The sequence below is a fragment of the Belonocnema kinseyi genome, chromosome 3, assembly GCF_010883055.1.
Source record: "Belonocnema kinseyi isolate 2016_QV_RU_SX_M_011 chromosome 3, B_treatae_v1, whole genome shotgun sequence".
Taxonomy (NCBI): Eukaryota; Metazoa; Arthropoda; class Insecta; order Hymenoptera; family Cynipidae; genus Belonocnema; species Belonocnema kinseyi.
Genome location: NC_046659.1, coordinates 77,795,332 through 77,814,801, shown reverse-complemented (window position 1 = coordinate 77,814,801; position 19,470 = coordinate 77,795,332). Strand labels below are relative to the sequence as shown.

General features: G+C 25.4%; 2 protein-coding genes across 2 annotated transcripts in view; one reads left to right on the top strand and one right to left on the bottom strand.

Moving 5' to 3' along the window:
- The window catches only part of LOC117169017 (DNA mismatch repair protein Msh2), a 66,622-nt gene extending 52,407 nt beyond the window's left edge, over window positions 1–14,215 (top strand). Inside the window, exons 9-15 of the mRNA XM_033355069.1 lie at window positions 1,581–1,898; window positions 1,976–2,197; window positions 8,809–9,041; window positions 9,123–9,214; window positions 11,360–11,582; window positions 11,655–11,747; window positions 13,967–14,215. Of these exons, the coding sequence (XP_033210960.1) occupies window positions 1,581–1,898; window positions 1,976–2,197; window positions 8,809–9,041; window positions 9,123–9,214; window positions 11,360–11,582; window positions 11,655–11,747; window positions 13,967–14,119 (1,334 nt within the window). The 3' untranslated portion in view covers window positions 14,120–14,215. The remainder of the gene's footprint in view (window positions 1–1,580; window positions 1,899–1,975; window positions 2,198–8,808; window positions 9,042–9,122; window positions 9,215–11,359; window positions 11,583–11,654; window positions 11,748–13,966) is intronic.
- An 84-nt stretch (window positions 14,216–14,299) lies between these two features.
- The window catches only part of LOC117169018 (protein SON-like), a 42,769-nt gene continuing 37,598 nt past the window's right edge, over window positions 14,300–19,470 (bottom strand). Inside the window, exon 12 of the mRNA XM_033355070.1 lies at window positions 14,300–14,637. Coding sequence (XP_033210961.1) covers window positions 14,524–14,637 — 114 coding nt within the window. The 3' untranslated portion in view covers window positions 14,300–14,523. The remainder of the gene's footprint in view (window positions 14,638–19,470) is intronic.

Genomic DNA, 19,470 nt, shown 5'->3' with positions numbered 1-19,470 from the left:
AAAAAGAAAATAATTGAATTTCCAATTTAAGAAGTGTTCAGTTAAAATTTTTTCAATTTTTCAATACTTGATGTTTCTAGCCTAAAATGATAAGCCTAATAATTTCTAGCCTAATGATAACGTGAATTTATATTATATTTATATTTTTTATACGCGTAAATTATTGAGCATTCGAATACAAAATTTTTAAATTCAAAATTTTTAAATTTCAATTTTAAAAGTTCAAAATTTAAAGGTGCCACTTTGAGTGCTTTCATTTAAAGCTCAGTTTTTATTATCTCAAGTGTAAAATTTGGTAGCTTTAGTATTCCATTTTTTTAATTTCATTGATCATGAAAAATGTTTGCGAACCAGGAAAAAAAGCGGGAATTTATTTCGTCTATTAAAACGGCCACCCTGATATTTGTTCATTCGCTTGAAATCTTTCGAAATTCTTTTGACGGTTCTAAAGTTTTTTTTAATCTTAAAAAATCTAAATTTCTAAAAATCTTAAAGTTTAAAATTCTATTTGAATCTCTTTATTTTTTAAAAATATTTCTTGAATTTACTCGATTTTTTTGTAATCTTACCAAGTGGAAACATTTTGCTATAAAATCTTCTACACTCTTTTTCGAAAATTTAGGAAATCTTTTTCAAATGTTTAAAAACCTTTTTTTAATTTGCTCTTAAAGCTCAGTATTTAGAAAATTAAATATTTTAAATTTTCACAAGAATCTTAAGAAAATTCTGTTTTTTTTTTCATCTTTTTACGACTTTAAAACCTTCTAATCTTAAAAAAAGATAAAAAATTTTCTGCATTTTTGTTCAATTCTGCAAAATTAAAAACCTGCCTTAACATCTTTTAGATTCTTTGGAAAATTCAGAAATCTTTTGAAATGTTTTGACATTTTTTTTAAATAATATCTTAAAATTAATTTTTTAAACTAAATAAACATTTTTTATTTTTCCTAGGAACCTACTTTTTTTCAATTTTCTTTTCGAATTTCATCTTAGAATGCATTAAAAAACAGTCATTTAAAATTAGCCCATGAATCTTAACAACCTTTTTCTAATTCTCTTCTTTTTTCACACATTTTGAAATCTTCCAAGCTCGAAAGTATTCTTTAAAAATAAAAACTATACCATTAAAAGTTTTATCAAAAATCTTTAAGAAAAATTAATTTCCTATAATCTTTTATAATTATTAAAACGCTTCTAATTTTGTTCTAAGTCTTTAAAGTCAGGTTTTGCCCATAATTTAATTTTTCTTATCTCTTTAAAAATATAAGAAAGTTTACGAATTATACTATGATAACGAAATGTTAAGAACATAAATATTTCCCATTATTAAACAATAATTACAAATTTTAATTTTCTCTTCTATGAATAATGTTTAGAAACATTTATAAATAAATTTTTTGGCGAAGTTAAGTTATTTATTTAGAAATTTGTATATTAATTTATTAATTTACTTTTACAAATTAAAAAACAGTTATTAAATTGTACCTGGAAAAATATTTAGATACCTGACAAAAAACTTGAATTGTTAAGGAATTTTTTTTATACATTATTTAAGTAGACTTTTTTATGTTTAATTGCAGAACATAAATCAGATATGGAAGATATAGAAAAAAAGCTTCACCGTCAACTGCAAAAGGCAGCCGATGATCTTTCAATGGATGCAGGAAAATCCATTAAATTAGAATCCAATCAGCTAAACGGCTACTATTTTCGCATAACTTTGAAGGAAGAGAAAGTTTTGAGAAATAACAAAACTTACACGATTTTGGATTCAAACAAAGGTGGCGTCAGGTTCCAAAATAATAAAGTAAGGGACTTGAATGAGGAATACATGTGTGTTCGGGAAAAATACGAAGCTGCGCAGAAGAGCGTCGTTGCTGAAATTACGTCTATCGCAGGTACATTTAATTTTTAATAATTTATGAATAAAATATAAATTTCCAAAGATATTTTATATGCAATTAAATATTTTCAGCTGGATATAGTGAGACTGTAAAGTCAATTGGTACTGTCATTGCAAATCTCGACGTTTTTACTTCTTTTGCTGGAGTCGCTCTTAATTCTCAGAAGGCTTTTGTTCGACCGGAAATACTTCCAAGTGATGCTGGAATATTGAATCTTGTTCAAGTCAGGCATCCGCTTTTGGAAATTCAGGAAGGAGTGGATTTTATTGCTAATGATGTCTCCTTAAAAAGAGGTTTGTTTTATTCTGTTGTTTATTAAGTGAATTTATTTTTTTATTCAATTCAACTTTTTTTATTCGCTTTTTAAGATTTATGCGGAGAAATTCAAGGCATAAGTAAGCAAGATGCTTTTGAGAGAGATTCTTTTTTATGGTATCAATTTTAAATGTTTCGTGAAGTTTCCAAATCTTAACAACAAATCAATTAAATTAGAAATAAATTAGAAAAAAAATTAAATTTAAATTAAATTTAAATTAGAAAAAAATCTAAAATTCAGATTTTTTACCCAATTGCCCTCTTTTTACAAGGTTTTGATTCAATTTTTAAGATTCATGAGGAGAAATTTCAAAGATAAGAAAGTAAGATGCTTCGAAAGAAATTCTTTTTTATGCTATCAATTTTTAATATTTCCTTCAGATTTAAGATCTTAGCACCAGGTATCACAGTCCGCCCCTTGCTTTACCTAATTATACATATTTTTTATTATTATTTTTTATTATATTATTAATTCTCCATATTTTTATCTTAAATTTTAAAAAATTAAATTCAGATTTTTTATCCAATTTCCCTCTTTTTTACCAGGTTTTTATTCAATTTTTAAGATTCATGAGGAGAAATTCAAGACATAAGAAAGCAAAGATGCTTTGAAAGAAATTATTTGTCATGGCATCAATATTAAATGTTTCGTGAAGTTTCAAATTCTTATCACAGGGATCACAGTTCGTCTCCAGTTTTACCTAATCCTTTTTTTTCGCCATTTTTTCCACCTTAAGTTTGAAAACAAATATAAAATTGGCCATTCACTCTCTAATTAAGGGGTTTTAGCATTTGAAATCAGCAAAAATCTCTTAAACTATTCCGAAGTCGCCATAATTTTTGCACCAATACCAATGTTGCCGTTTTATTCAAGCAACAAAATTTCGGTAATTTCCCGGCGTTTTCCCGGTTCGCAAAAATTTTTAACGGTCATAGTGATTGAAATATTCAAAGTTAATCTAAAAATGTTTTCATTTGAAATTATACAAATTTAAAGTCGAATTAAAACAGTCAAAGAGGAACAATTTTGAATTTTTAACTTTTAAAATTAACGTTTAAAACTTTGTGTATTAAAACGTTGCATAATTAACGTATATAAAATGGAAGCTTCTGATACATTTCAAACAAAAAATTTTAAATTAAACAATACAAATTGAACGATTATAATTTTTGTAACAGGCATTTTTTTATATAAAATATAAATTAATTTTAGTTCAGGTCGTAAAAAAATTAACAATTGTTCAATTGTTATTCATATATCAAAACATATGTTTCTTTTGAAATCTTTTTAAATATTCTTTTAAAACTATTCTTTAAAATTTTTAAATGATTCAAAATTTTCCCAGGTATCTTAAAAAATTTTTTTAAATTGCATTTTGCTTTAACCTTTTTGGCATGATCCAAATTTCACATTATTTCTGAATTTTTGATAAAACTTCTCAATATTTATGAAAATTATTCAAAAATTTTCTAAAAATTACAGATTCTTTTTTGACAATTTTGAAAATTCTTTCAAATTTAAAAAAATATTTTCTGGAAATTAATTAATCAGAATAAAAAATCATTTTCAATTTTTTTCGAAAATCCTCATAATCTTTTCGATTCTTTTGAAGCCTTTTAAAATGCTTAAAAACCATTATATTTTTTGTTCAAAATCTTCAAAAATCTAAAAATAAAATTTTTATCCTTTCAGGTTTTAAATTATTTTTCAGTTATCTTAAAACCTTTATACATCTCCTACTCACTCGATTTTTTCTAAATAATAATTAGTTTATTTTGATTTATTCATCAACATTTTTTGTTGATAATTGGAATATATTATCTTAAATTAATTTTTTCAAAGTGAAACATCATTTGCAATTTTTACAGGAATTTCGAGCAATTCTTTTTATTATCTTAAAATTTTTTTAAATCCTTGAATGGAACCAAGAAATTCTATTGTATTCTTTGAAATCTTTTTAAGTTTTAAATCAAGTTGGAATATTTTCAAAACTTCTAGATATCTCTTAAACTTACGCGAATTTTCGCTACTTAATAATTGCATAATTGTTATTTATAAATTCAAATTGAACAATTTTACGTAAAAATTAAATAACTCCAAATAGAACAATCACCCATCAGTCAGTATATGTGACAAGATTTCCTTAGAATATACACTGCAGACATATGCAATCAGTAATCGTTCTTAAAGTATTTTTTTGCTCCTGTAATTTGTTTGAAAAGTTTAAAATTTCATAAATTTAAGGAACTTAATTGGGGCGCTAAGAGCGACGATTAAATAAAGCCCACTTTGGTTGAAAATCTTTTTTTTGGTAGTTAAAAGTACTTCAGGATTTTGCCTGTCAATAAATGTTAGAAATATGTAAATAAACAAATTTTGCTTTGTCCCAAAACGTGGTTAAAGTTGAGGGGGTTGCTGGGAAATGACGATGACCACTGTGTATAGTTTATTTTGTTTCTTCTTCCTCTTATTAAGTGAAATAATGATGAGGATTAAACTCGTCTTTTGTATTTCGTGTGATTTTTTTTATGCTAAAAGATCATTTTCAAAATGTTTTAAGTTTTGTTTTAAGAATTCAAGAATTCAATTTCCTTAGTTAGAGATTACATCTCTAGCTTATTCTCTATGTATTCACATTTTTACTAATTGCATTAACTTCTTATTAACTTTATACGCTATTATTCATCCAAAAGCTTTCTTTTTGAATAAATGGACATTGTATAAAGATTCTAAATAAAAGAAATTCTAAATTTATTTAAAACTTATTTTATTTCAATTTTATACTGCTTTTGTTTTAAAATTGAATAATTTTCATTTGAATTGGTGAACATTTTAGAATGTTCTTGCAAAGTGAAAACTTTAAAAGTTGAATAAATTAACTTCAATAAATTGATAACTTAACTTAGTTGTCAATTAAACCTTTAAAATTAAAGTATAATCATAATGAAAATTGTAAAAGTTAGAAGTCGATAAGCGAAATGTAATCAGAAAAGTTGAAGCTTGTATGGATTAAAAATTTGATTTTTTGCCAAAATTTTATTGCCCGAGAGTTACACAGACATTAAACCTAGTCGGAATTAAGAACAGGGTTAGTCTGAGTTTTTTCTTATAAAATATAACAATAACTATTGTTATCAATAATTCTCGTGACAAAATATTCAAATTGAAGGTTCAGATTGTTATATTTTACCAAACATTATCGAAGATATATTATTTTGAGGAATATCCGTACCCATGCTGGCCATCAAAGAAAATTTAAATTTGATAAAACCTAAAGTTTTAATAATTTTTTACAACAAGGGTTAATAACAGTGATTATTGTTAACTTTTCTAATATTTTTGTGACTAGCTTTATCTAATAACTAACTTTATCAAATATTATTAAATATTATTTTAAGGAATTATTTTCTGGCGATTGAAGAAAATTATAATTTGAAAAAATCTCAATTTTTAGTATTTTTCTACAAGAATTGTTTATAACAATGGTTATTATGAACTGAACCTGAAGTCGTTCTGGCGATTGAAGGAAATTATAATTTTAAATTCTAATATTTTGCCACAAGAATTCTTTATAAGAATGTTTATTATAAATTTTTCTATTAGTTTTGAAATTAAATGTTATTCCAACATTAATATAAAGCATTTTTAGAAAACATAATTTTTTACCGATAATAAGACTATTTGCTAATTTGTTCATAAAATTGGTTTGTAACAAATAAATGCAATAATAAACAAATTATTTATATTCTATGAGTCCATAAACATTCATTTAAGATAATATAAAGTAAAAAATTGTTATGGACAAAATTTAAGTTTTTCCATACTTTGAGTGGACAAATTATTTTTAAAAAATGGAGGAGACAAAAGTTCGGAGCGCCAAGCTCTTTAGAATTTAATGACCTTTAATTTTTTTAAATTTAAAATCGGACCAAAGTTTAAGGATCTGGACATTTTTGAACGAAAAAAGTGAAAATTAGTGACATGTAGCTATTGAAATCATATTTAGCATTCTCAAACCGCGAATATATTCTTTTTAAACAAAAAAGTTAACTTTCAATCAATTAGTTTATTTTCCAACAAAATATTTAAATTATCAGTTTAAAAAATGAATTAATAATCCAATTTTATATTTACGATTTAAAAGTTACATATGCGGTCTACACAGCAGCCTGTGTTTTTTAACTTCTAAATTATATCCCTAACCTTAGTGAACCAGACGTTGTCAATTGAGTTGTTAACCGAAACTCAATCAGTTGTTATGATAATCTTGTAAGGCATTAAAAATCAACATTTTTCTGCTTTTGACTTTTTTTCAAATCGTGCGTTATTTAACTTAAAAGGTTCATTTTTGTGGTTTTTGGAATTTTGTAAATGCTATAACTCTAGTAATTTTTCGTTTTGTGAAAAAAGGCCATTAGGATAAATTTTTCGTCTTTTTGAATACTATGAACATCCGTACAGAGAATTTTTGAATTTTGGAAAAAGTGGTCTCAAATATATTTAAAATACGCTAAATTTTTTAATTTTTATCCGAAATGGCTGGTTAACGAACCTGACCTTTAGTTTAGGACACTAAAAGAGTGCACCCAAGGTCAATCTAATAGATTAATTTGTTCAAAAGTTGTCGTGCAAAGAGACAGACAGACAGACTTACATACATATAGTAAATAATAAACAATAATACATACAGGTATAAGATTCATATTTCAAACGATTTCACAAAGATTTAAAAAATGTCACAAATATTACCAAATATTTCGCTGAGATTTCCAACTCTTTGAGAAAGATTAAATAATATTTCACAAAGATTTTTGATAGATTTGAAAGCTTTTACAAAGACATACTATTTTATAAATATTTCAATGATTTTCTAAAGATTTCACAAAAATTCAGATAGTTTAAGAAGATTTCACAAACAGTTCAAAGATTTCCCAAAGATATCAACAACTTCCAAAATAGACCAAATATTTAAAAAATATTTTCAATATTTTATAAATATTTCAATGATTTCCCAAAGATTTCAAAATTTTTTAATATTTTGAAAGATTTTGGATAGATTTAAAAGACTTCACAAAGATTTCAATGATTTTCTAAAAAGATTTCAATAATTTCAAAAATATGATCAAATATTTATACATTATTTGAAATACTTCGCAAAGGCTTCCAAAGATTTTACAAAGATTGCAATGATTTCCCAAAGATACCACAAAGATTGTAAAGGTTCCGCAAAGATTTCTGACAGACTTCAATGATCTCCCAAAGATTAAATAATTAATTTTTTAAAAATATTTTATAAAGATTTCCATGGTTTCCGAAAGATTTAAAGGATCTCAAAGTTTTCATCAAGATTTCGGATAGATTAAAAAGATTTCACAATGATTTCAATAATTTCAAAAATATTATCAAATATCTATAAAATATTTGAAATGCTTCGCAAAGATTTCGAATATATATTAAAAAATTTTCATTTCAAGAATTTCATAAATATTTTTAAAAAATTCAAACATTCGCAGGGTGACCGCTGGACCGGAAGTGACCGGGCATTTTATGAGACCGGGAAAAACCGGGAAAATGACAGTGAATTTATTTTTTGGTCGCGAATTTTACAAATCTTTAGAAAAAAAATCTGTTCAAGTTTGATTTTAACCGTTTTTTTAAACAATTAGTTGAAATGTTAAATGTTTCAATTTTTATATCATTCAATTTGCACTACGTGATTCGGTAATATTTCTTTGAAAAAATTCCGTTTTGGATACTTAAAAAATTATAAATTAGAAGCGTTTGAAACCTTCAATTTTGGATAAAAAAATGTTGGTTTGTCAACTGTAAATATAAATTACAATACTTTTTAAATTGCAGATTTCGTACAAAAAATTCAGAAGCTTTGCAAGAGTTTTAAAAGGCTTTAAAAGAATAAAAAATATTTTCTTAATATTTCTAGGAAAATTGAAAGTTATTTTTTTATTTTGAAAAATTAATCTGGAACATTTTAAGGAAATATTTTTTATTTTGCAGGATTTAAAAAAAAACTTAGGAAAAATTCAAATAGTATAAAAAAAATATTAAGCAGCTCTGAAAAAATTTTAAAATAACTTAAAATTTGAAAAAATCTAAAACATGTAGATTTTTTAAGATTTTGAAGCTTTTTAAGGGGTTTTAAACTATTTGAAATTAAAATAATGCAACTTTTAATTCAAGGAGTGTTCAGTTTATTTAAAAAGCTTATCCCTCAATTTTTCTTTATTGATTTTCCCGAAACATATCCATGCAATTTCAAGTTTAGAGTCCAATGCCATGATTTATTCACTATTAACTGATTTCTGTCAGCGGATTCGAAGTGAAAATTTTATTTGAAAAAAAAGTTTGATTTAAAAATCTACTTTTGTTATAAATAAACAATCATAACTTTTTAGGATTGCATTTTTTAGAAATTTACATAACATATTTGAAAAGTTCAGATAATTTTACATCAGAATGATTAATTTTGATTTAAAAAAAAAGTATTTTCATAGTGAACAAAGCCGCAGATAAAAGCATTGGAAAAGCGGCATTGCGTGTGTGATTGGGTTAAGAATGTCTTAATTTTAGGTGAAAGCCATTTTTACATAATAACGGGGCCCAACATGGGAGGAAAAAGTACCTACATCAGATCCGCGGGTGTTGCTGCTTTGCTGGCTCATATTGGCAGCTTCGTGCCTTGTGATAAAGCCTCAATTTCCCTACTTGATTGTATTTTGGCTCGAATTGGCGCTGATGATTCGCAGATTAAGGGTCTTTCAACTTTTATGGCAGAAATGGTCGAAACTGCTGCGATTATTAGAGTAAGTCCAAGTCCTGAAATTCCAGAATTCTGCATTCTTTTTGAATTGAAGATATACTGAAGTTAATCAAAATGATTTTAGACTGCAACTTGCAATTCGTTGGTCATCATTGATGAACTTGGAAGAGGAACTTCCACTTACGAGGGCTGCGGCATCGCTTGGGCTATTGCTGAGTAAGTAATTAACCCATTAACGACCAAAGCTATCAATTTTATAACATGAGTTTGACCGCAAAATTTGTGGGTATAAAAAAACAATAAATAGATCAAAAGTACTACGCCTTATGTTTTTGTGTAAGCTAAATTCGAATCAAAATTAAATATGGCGGTTTTTTGTATACAAAAATAGTGAAAAATGTTTGATTTTTTCATTTTTTTCAGACATAAAACGCTTTAATATCTTAACATTTCTTCAACCATCGGTGCACAAAATTCTTAAACTTTAACAACAAATTTTTATATGTTTTTTCTTCCAAAATGGCGGACAAAATGCAAAAATGTTCCAAAAACTGTTTTTTTCCATCATCTTTATTTTTCTTCAAAACTTGAAAGTTTAAAAAAAAGTTCCATGAAATAAAAATGTCTTGAAATTAACCATAGAACACTATGAAATTTTTTTAGATTTCTTAGAAAAAAATTCAGTGTTCTATGGTTAATTTCAAGACATTTTTAATCTATGGAACTTTTTTTTAAACTTTCAAGTTTTGAAGAAAAATAAAGATGATGGAAAAAAACAGTTTTTGGGACATTTTTGCATCACTATATTTGTGTGCAAAGACCGCCATATTTAATTTTGAAGTCAAAATATTCGAATTTTGACGACGGATTCGAATTTAGCTTACCCAAAAACATAAGGAACAGTACTTTTGATCTATTTATTGTTTTGTTATACCCACAAATTTTGAGGTCAAACTCATGTCATAAAATTGATAATTTTGATCGTTAACGGGTTAAATAAGAAACATAAGTTAAGAACTTATTCAGGGATCACAGTCCATCCCCCTTTTTTTATACAATTTCATTTTCGCCTTAAATTTAAAAAATCTCCGAAAACAAATAAAATTGATAATTTTTGCCCAATTTTTCACTTTTCAATCCTTTTTTTTTACAAGGTTTCGATTTTTTTTAAGAATCATGAACAAAAATTCGACATTAGATAATAAGACGTTGAAAGAGATTTTATGATATCAATTTCACATATTTCCTTCACTAAATAAAATGAAAGTTTATACTATATTAAATTTAATTTTAAACACTTCAAGTATTTGAACTTTCAATCAAAAAGTTGAATTTTCTAACAAAATAGTTGAATTTTTAACCCAATAAAATGAATTTGTAACAAAATAGTAAAATTTTAAACCAACGAGACTAATTTCCTCCTGAGGTTATTTATCTTTAACAAAAAAAAAAAAAACGAATTTTTGATCACGTAGTTTAAATTTCAATCATAAAAGATCAATTCTCAGTAAAAGATGAAACAGTTCCAATTTCAAACAAATTTGTGAATTTTCTATAAAAAAAACAAAGAATTTTCTACAAAACAGTTGAATTTTCGGCCTTAAAATATTAATTGCCAACAAAAAAATTTAAATTGAAAAATTTAGAATTTTTAACTTTTATAGATTGTAAAGTTCGAAGATTCAGATTCAGTTTTTTTTCATAAACTTTAAATATCTTTAAAAATGATTTGAGTGTCAAGTAATTTTTCATTATAAAAATCATTTTCAATTTTCGTATTTGTCTCAAGAAAATGTTTTTATTCTCTTGAATAAAAAGAATAAAAGCCTTTCATAATTCTTAAAAAGCTTATGAATTTTTTGTTTAAATATGCGAAAATCTACATTTTTTTAAAATTCGTTCATGAACTCTGGAAATTCTTGAATTTTAAACCGATTTAGATTCGTCTTAACAAATCAGTTATTGTTCACTTTTTATTTTGTGAATTGCACACTTTTAATTTTCACTTCTTTAGGTCTTCCAAGTCTGCATTTTAAAATTCTTTAAATTAAAAATGTAAGCTCAAAAATAAAAATTGAAAGTGGAAAATTTGAAGTGAAAGATTTTTGAAATACGCATTCTAAACTAAATAATATTATAACTAAAGAAGGTATAAATTTGAAGAATTATTTGAAAAATGGTTCAAGTCGAATTTAAACCGATTTTTCTTCTAAAATTTGTAAAATTCCGGTCAAAAAATAAAGTCACTCTCATTTCCCTTTTTTTCCCCATCTCAAAAAATCCCCGCTCATTTTTCGGGTTTCCAGTTCAGCAGTCAGCTTGAAAACCAGATAAAAATAAAAAAAATTTGTTACTTTGCAGGCATTTAGCGAAAGAAGTTAAATGCTACAGTTTGTTTGCAACTCACTTCCATGAAATTACAAGGCTGGCTGAGCAAGTGCCAGCTGTGGAAAATAGACACGTTACTGCCCTCGTTACAGATGATAGACTCACTTTGCTGTACAAAGTGATGCCCGGAATTTGCGATCAAAGTTTCGGAATTCACGTAGCTAAGATGGCCAATTTTCCTGAAGAAGTCATTGAGGTAATGATGATGATAATAATATGAATATTTTTATCCAAATTTAAGTATGGTTAAAGTCTGGTTTGATTTTAGTTTGCGAAGCGAAAACAGAGAGAATTGGAAGACGTTCAGGGAAAAGTTTTCGAAGGATCCGATGATCCGGAGAAAAGACGTAAAATCATTAAGGTATATACTTTTTTTTCTTCTCTATTTCCTCATTTCCAGCGAAGAATCATCCATAAACTACGTTACCAATTTTGGGGAATTTTTCTGGTGGATTGTAAACTTCGGTAATCTATCAGCAATTAAAATAAAAAAGTGATTTTTAGAGTAAGTTTTGAAATGTGAGTAATTGAATTTTATCTGACAGTTGATCTGGGTATTATTGCATTTTTAAACTAAGAAAGGTAAATTTATAGCCAATAATTGAACAAAAAAATTTAATTAAAAGATAAATTTTAATTGTATAAAAAAAGAATTTTCCACTAAATAGTTGATTTTTGTAAAAAATTATTCAACTTTTAAGACAAAATATGACGAATTTTCTATACAAAACCGTTGAACTATCGAATCAAAAATATAAAATTTGGATGAAAAAGTTAATTTTATACCAAAAAATTCATTTTTAAGAAAGTAGTTCAACTATAACACAAAGCTGTTAAATTTTGAAAAATTTTGAATTTTTAAATAAAAAGATTAATTTTAAACCGAAAAAAACTTATTTTTAGCAAAATATAAGAATTATGAATCAAAAAGTTAAATTTTCAGCTATAAAAGATGAATTCATCAACAAATAGATTAATTTCCTACCAAAAAGGACGAATTTTGAATAAAATTCAAGCATTCTCAACTAAAAAGTTGAATTTTTAAGAACGAAAGTTTTTTTTTAATTTTTAAGAAAGTAGTGTTCAGCATTAAAACCTAGCTGTTAAGTTTTTAACTAAAAAGATAAATTTACTACCAAAAAAGACGTACATTTAATAAAATTTAAGAATTCTCAAAAAAAAGTTGAATTTTCAATTAAAAAGATGAATTTTTAACATAATTCAAGAATTCTCAACCAAGAAGTTAAATTCTCAACTAAAAAATATGGATTTTTATAAAAAAAAATATTAATTTACTACCAAAAAAGCGAGGTTTGAATAAAATCTAAGAATTCTCAACCAAAAAGATTAATTTTTAAGAAAGAAAGAAATACAAAAATGAACAAATTTTTAACAAATTCTAAAATTCTCCATCAAAAAGTTGATTTTTCCACTAAAAAAATGAATTTTTACACAAAAAGAATAACTTAATACTAAAAAATATGTATTTTCAAACAAATTCAAGAATTATCAACCAGAAAGTTGAATTTTTAAGAAAGATTTTTTTTAATTTTGAAGAAAGCAGTGTAACTTTAAAACCGAATTGTTCAATTTGTAACCAAAAAGTTGAATTTTTAAGAAAGACAGAAATTTTTTTACACAACCGAGTTGTTAAATTTTTAACTAAAAAGATGAATTTTCAAACAAAAAGATTAATTTTCTACCAACAAGATTTTTAACAAAATTTAAGAATTCTAAACGAAAAAGTTGAACTTTCAACTAAAAAATATGAATTTCTAAACGTAAATACGAGAATTTATTACCAAAAAATAAGAATTTTCAATAAAATTCCAAAATTCTCTACCAAAAAGTTGAATTTTTAAGAAAGAAAGAATTTTTTACTTCTTGAAAAAGCAGGTCAACTTTATAACCGACTTGTAAAATTTTTAACCAGAAAAATTAATTTTCTACCGAAAAAAACGAATTTTCAATCAAATTCAAGAATTCTCAACCACAAAGTGGAATTTTTATCTAAAAAATTTGAATTTGTGACCAAAAAGATTAATTTGCTGTGCAAAAAATGAGAATTTTGAATCAAATTTTCAACCAAAAAGTTGAATTTTTAAGAAAGAAATTTCTTTTTAATTTTTCAGATAAGTTGTCAAGTTTTTAACCAAAAAGACGAGTTTTTAAACATAAATATTAATTTACTACAAAAAAATATGAATTTTCAATAAAATTCCAAAATTCTCTACCAAAAAGTTGAATTTATAAGTAAGAAGTTTCTTTTTAATTTTTAAGAATAGTTGTTAAATTTTGAACTAAATAGATGAATTTTTAAACAAAAAGATGTAATTTTCTACCGAAAAAAAGAATTATTAACCAAATTCAAGAATTCTCACCAACAAAGTTAAAGTTTCAACTAAAAACATTAAATTTTAAACAAGAATATGAATTTTTTGCCAAAAGCATTCCCCCCTTCCCGTTACTAACAGTAGGTTTTGTGAGAATCCCCCCCCCCCTACCCCTATAGTGTTAACGTAGTTTATGGACAATCCCCTAGAAATAATATTAATTATCTCCCAAATTCTCCCTTTTCAGGAAGGTCAAGAGTTAATCGCCGATTTTGCGCAAAAGTGTAAAAGTTTGGACAAGTCACTCTCCTTTGACGAGTTAAAATCTAAAATCACTGTTTTTAAGGAAGAGATTCTCGCCCACAATAATCCCTACGTTAACGTTCTAATGTCTGATTAAGATTTACGTAAGTTAAGATATCCGTATTTTGTATTTAAATTATGTAGAGAATACATTTTTTTTATTTTGGTAATAAATATTTCGTTCTGATCGAAATTCTCTTACTTATCATTCGCGAGAGTGAATTAAAAAAACGTTTTTAGGCTATTTTATTTTTTATAAGCGCTACAATGATCAAAGGTAATAAAGCTTTTATTCTCGCCTTTCTCTTTAGCGGGCTCACACCAAAAATTTTACCTTTAGAGGAGTATGTACATTGAAACAAACAAAAAAGTACATTTAATGTCTAATATATACAGAAAATACAGATCAAAATTATGTACCTTGGTTCTGACTTATTTACATAACAATAAAAGGTAAACGAGATCAGAAAATGATTTTAAAATTGGTAAGCTTTTATCAAATTACGAAGCCAAGAGGCCTATCGTTTGCAAACAAATTTGAGCCGCCTCTGCCTTTGCTTGTTTCTTATTTGGACTTGCAACGCTAGGCTTGTATTCAATGCCGTTTACTTTCACCTGAAAAAAAAAATAAATTTTATTCACAGCAAGGATCGATTTTATTATTATTGAGGAGAAGGGGGGGGGGGGTTAAATTACTCCTGCAATCTGGTGTACATTCTCTCTTAAATAGACGACTAATCCATATTTTGTTAATATCTTCGTGATGAATAATTTGTTCACTATTGGGAATGGTTAAACTGCGATACGCAACTTGGTGATAAAACCCAGAACTAGAAAGAATAGGTACGCTTTTAAAGATGCGTTTTAATTTGTGCATACAAATATTTTAACGATTTATTAAATTACAATATTTATTGGATACTAAAAATAAGGCTTTGTCGGAAATAAAGGATTTCAGATTAAATTTACATCTTATAAAGTGAAAAAACACAGTTTTTGATAAAAACTATTTGTCTAAAAGAACAACTATTTTACTATGCATTGTGATTTTTAACAAATTATAAACTTAAATGCACTTATTTTGAAGCAAAAATAAACTGAAAGTAAATTTTTAATAAATTATATATCATATATTTACTGTTTAAAAATCAGATCTAAAAGTCAGGTTAGAACTTGTATTACAATTCCAATCGTCTATTATTCGTATTCTTTGTATAATCTGAATAAAATCTGTCGCTACATACAATAATTAAAGTTTATTTAAGCTTACAATGCATTGAAACTTATATGCAATAGTGAAATAATTATTTATTTGTTTAAAAACATGTTTGACTAACATGTGTTTTTTCACTATATAAGGTGAAAAATCTATATAAAATGATGAAGATTGATGAAGATCTGTTTTTAGTATTTAATCATTGTTTTAAACTTCACCCGTTTTCGGCACTAGGTGGCGAAATGGTAGACGAGAAAGAATAGGTACGATTTTAAAGATGTATTTTAATTTGTACATAGAAGTGTTTTAACAATACTTTATGGAGTTTAAAGTATTTATAAGATAATAAAACTAATTCTCTATTTGAAACCAAAGGTTTTAGATGGAATTTACATTTTATACAGTGAAAAAAAAAACACATTTTTGAAAGAAATATTTTTCTAAACAAAACAATTATTGTACTACTGATTGTGATTTTCAAAAGATTTTGAAAAAACTTATTTTCAAGCAAAAATGAACTCGTAGCAAATTTTTATTATTTTATACCTGAAATATTTACTATTAAAAAATCCGATCTAAAAGCTAGGTTATAATTCGTATTTAAATTCCAATCGTCTAATGTTTGTATTCTTTGCATAATATGTATAAAATTGGTCGCTACATAGTTAATTAAAGTTTATTTATGCTTAAAATACATTTAAACTCACATGACATAATGAAATAATTTTTTTTTCCAATTTGAAAAACGTGTTTTTTCACTCTATAAGATGGAAATTATATCTTAAACTATTTGTTTTTATGAAGATTTGTTTTTAGTATTCAATCATTGTTTTATACTTTGCAAAACAATGGTAAAAACACTTTTATGCAAAAGTTAAAATACATCTTTCAAATTTTACCTACTCTTTTTAGCTCCAGTTTTCGGCACTAGGTGGCGAAATGGTAGATAACCATTCCCAGTAAGAGTGCTTGGAAATTAGTTTTCATTTTTCAAAAGTTATTTATTGACATAATGAAAAGGCAATTATTAATATTAATTACAAAGATATTAATGCCTAATAGGAAATTAAGTATAGGTTTATAATCATATTCTTATAATGAATTTCTTATAATTTTTTCACAATTCTAGAAAAATCATTATAAAAAAAAGAATGTTAAAATATTCAAGGAATGCATTTCAATTAAAATGTATGGAAATTCCAGAGAATTTTAAGCAATCCCGCGAGATTTCACAAAAGTTTCATGGAATTTTATAGATTTTCAAACATATCACGCGAATTTAGGGAATTTCAAAGGATTTCAGCTGATTTGGAGGAACTTTCACGGATTTTCAGATTTTTAAAATGATTTTATAGAATTTCCAAATATTTTGACTAATTTAAAAAGATTTCAAAGGGTTTTCAATATATTTAAAAAGATTTCCACGGATAATTACGTGTATTTAAGACTTTCTAACTCGTTTCAAAAGATTTCAAAATTTTAAGGAATTTTTAGATATTGCAGAGAATTTCAAAAAGTTTAAGACACTTTAATAAATCTCCAAAGACTTCCAGTGATTTCACAGATTCCTAGAGTTTTTCGAACATTTTTTTTTATAACTTTGATAAATAAATTTAAGTTAACTTATGTTCAGGGGATATTAAGCAATTTTAGCGGATTTAAATCTACTTTTTAAAATGGATTTTTACCTTTTTTTTAACGATTTCAAGCGACTTAAAAGAATTCCGAAATATTTCATGGGATTTTAAAAAATTGTAAAGGTTTCTAAATATTTCCAGGTATTTTAAGGCATTCAAAGGATTTCAAGAGATTTCAGAATTTCGAAGGATTTCAAATTATTTCTACTTACTTTTTGAAATGGATTTTTACGTTTTCTAAAGTTTTCTAGGCATTTCAAAGCATTTCAACAGATGATAAAAAATTGAAAAGATTTAAAGAATTTTAATAAATCTCCAGTGATTTCAAATATTTCTAGAGTTTTAAACATTTTTTGTAACTTTAATGAATAAGTTGAAATTTAAGTTATATTAAAATTTTTTAAGGATTTCAACGGATTTTATCCTACTTTTTTAAATGGATTTTTATCTTTTTCAAAGATTTCCAGCGACTTCAAGGTATTCCGAAATATTTCAAAGAATTTTAGATGATTTCAAAATCTTCTAAACATTTGCAGGTATTTTAAGAAGTTCAAGAGATTTAAGAAGTTTAAGGTATTTCAAATTATTTACACATCCTTTTTTAAATGTATTTTACGTTTTACAATGATTTCTAGGTATTTCAAAGAATTTCAAAAGATATACAAAATGTCAAAACATTTTACGGGATTTTAGACGGGTTTAAAGGCTTCCAAGTATCTCCGGGAATTTAAAGAGATTTTAAAGGATTGCAAAAGATTTGAAATTTCATGGGATTTCTAATTTGATTTCAAGGGATTTTTAGGTATTTCAAAGAATTGCACAACATTTAAAGAATTTGTTTAAATCTCCAGTGATTTTAAAGATTTCTAGGGTTTTAAACAGATTCTTTAAAAACTTTAAGGAACAAATTACAATTAAAATTATATTAAAACGATTGTTAGGGATTTCAACGGATTTAGACCTACTTTTTAAAATGGATTTGTACCTTTTTCACAGATTTTAAGTGATTTCAAGGAACTCCGAAATATTTCAAGGAATTTTAAAGAATTGCACAAGATTTAAGGAATTCTATTGAATCTCCTGTGATTTCAAAGATTTCTAGAGTTTTAAACAGTTTAAAAAAAATTTTAATGAATAAGTTAAAATTTAAACTATATTTAAAAGATTTTAAAAGGAATTTTAACGGATTTAAACCTATCTCTTTAAATGGATTTTTACATTCTTGAAAGATTTCAAGCTAATTCAAGGAATTCCGAAATATTTCAAGGAATTTTAGAGGATTTTAAAGATTTCTAAACATTTGCGGGTATTTGAAGAAATTCAAGAGATTTCAGAATTTCAAGGCATCTCCAATTATTTATACCTACTTTTTGAAATAGATTTTTACGTTTTTTAAAGATTTCTAGGCATTTCAAAGTGTTTCAAAAGATGTAAAAGTTAAAAATACATTTTAAGGAATTTCGAAACATTTTAAGGGATTTTAGACGATTTTAAAGGTTTCCAAATATCTCCGGGCATTTAAAGAAATTCTAAAGGATTTCAACAGATTTCAAAATTTCATGATATTTCTAATAATTTTGTAGGATTTCCAACGGTTTCAAACAATTTCTAATAAACTTTGGGAAATAAACGAAATTAAATAAAATTTCAAGGGATTTCTAACAATTCCAAACGGTTTTTTTTATAACTTTAATGAAAAGTTTAATTTAACTTATATTTAAGAGATTTTAAGGGATTTTCAAAAGATATACAACATTTCAAAGGCATTTTAAGGATTTTCTAATCTTTTAAGGAATTCTAGACGATTTTATAGATTTCCAAACATCGCCTGGCATTTAATGAAATTTTAAACAATTTTTTCAAGAGATTTCCAAATTTCATAGAATTTCCAAAGATTACCAGATATTTCTACTGAATTTTGGAAAAAAAAATAGATGAAGTAAAATTTCAAGAGATTTCTAGCGATTTTAAAAGATTTTGAGTTATTTCAAAGAATTTCATAAGATTTAAAGGATCAATTTCCAGGGATTGAAATATCTCTAGTGTTTTCAACCGTTATTTAGAGAACTTTATTGAATAAGTTTAATCTATATTCAAGGGATTTCAACAGATTTACACCCACTTTTTAAAAATAGATTTTTACCTTCTTCAAAGATTTCCGAGTATTTTTAGACATTCCAAGTCATTACAAGAGATTTCAAAATTTCAAGAGTATTAAAATCATTTAGTAGGATTTCCAAACATTACCAGATACTTTTACTGCATCTTGAAAAATAAATTAAATAAAAGAAAATTTCAAGGGATTTCTAGCAATTTAAAGGATTTTGAGTTTTTTCAAAGAATTTCAAAAAAATTAAAGGACTTTTATAAATCTCTATGGATTTTAGGATTTTAAATATTTCTAGCATTTTCTATGGGTTTTAGATAACTTTATTGAATAAGTTCAATTCATATTCAAGAGATGAATTTTTACCTCTTTCAAAGATTTCAAGCGAGTTAAGGGCATGTGACACAGCTAAATACCTATATTACCGACCACAGTTTTTCAGTTCACTGAATGTTTTTTTGAACCTAAGAACTTTTTTTGTAAGTAAA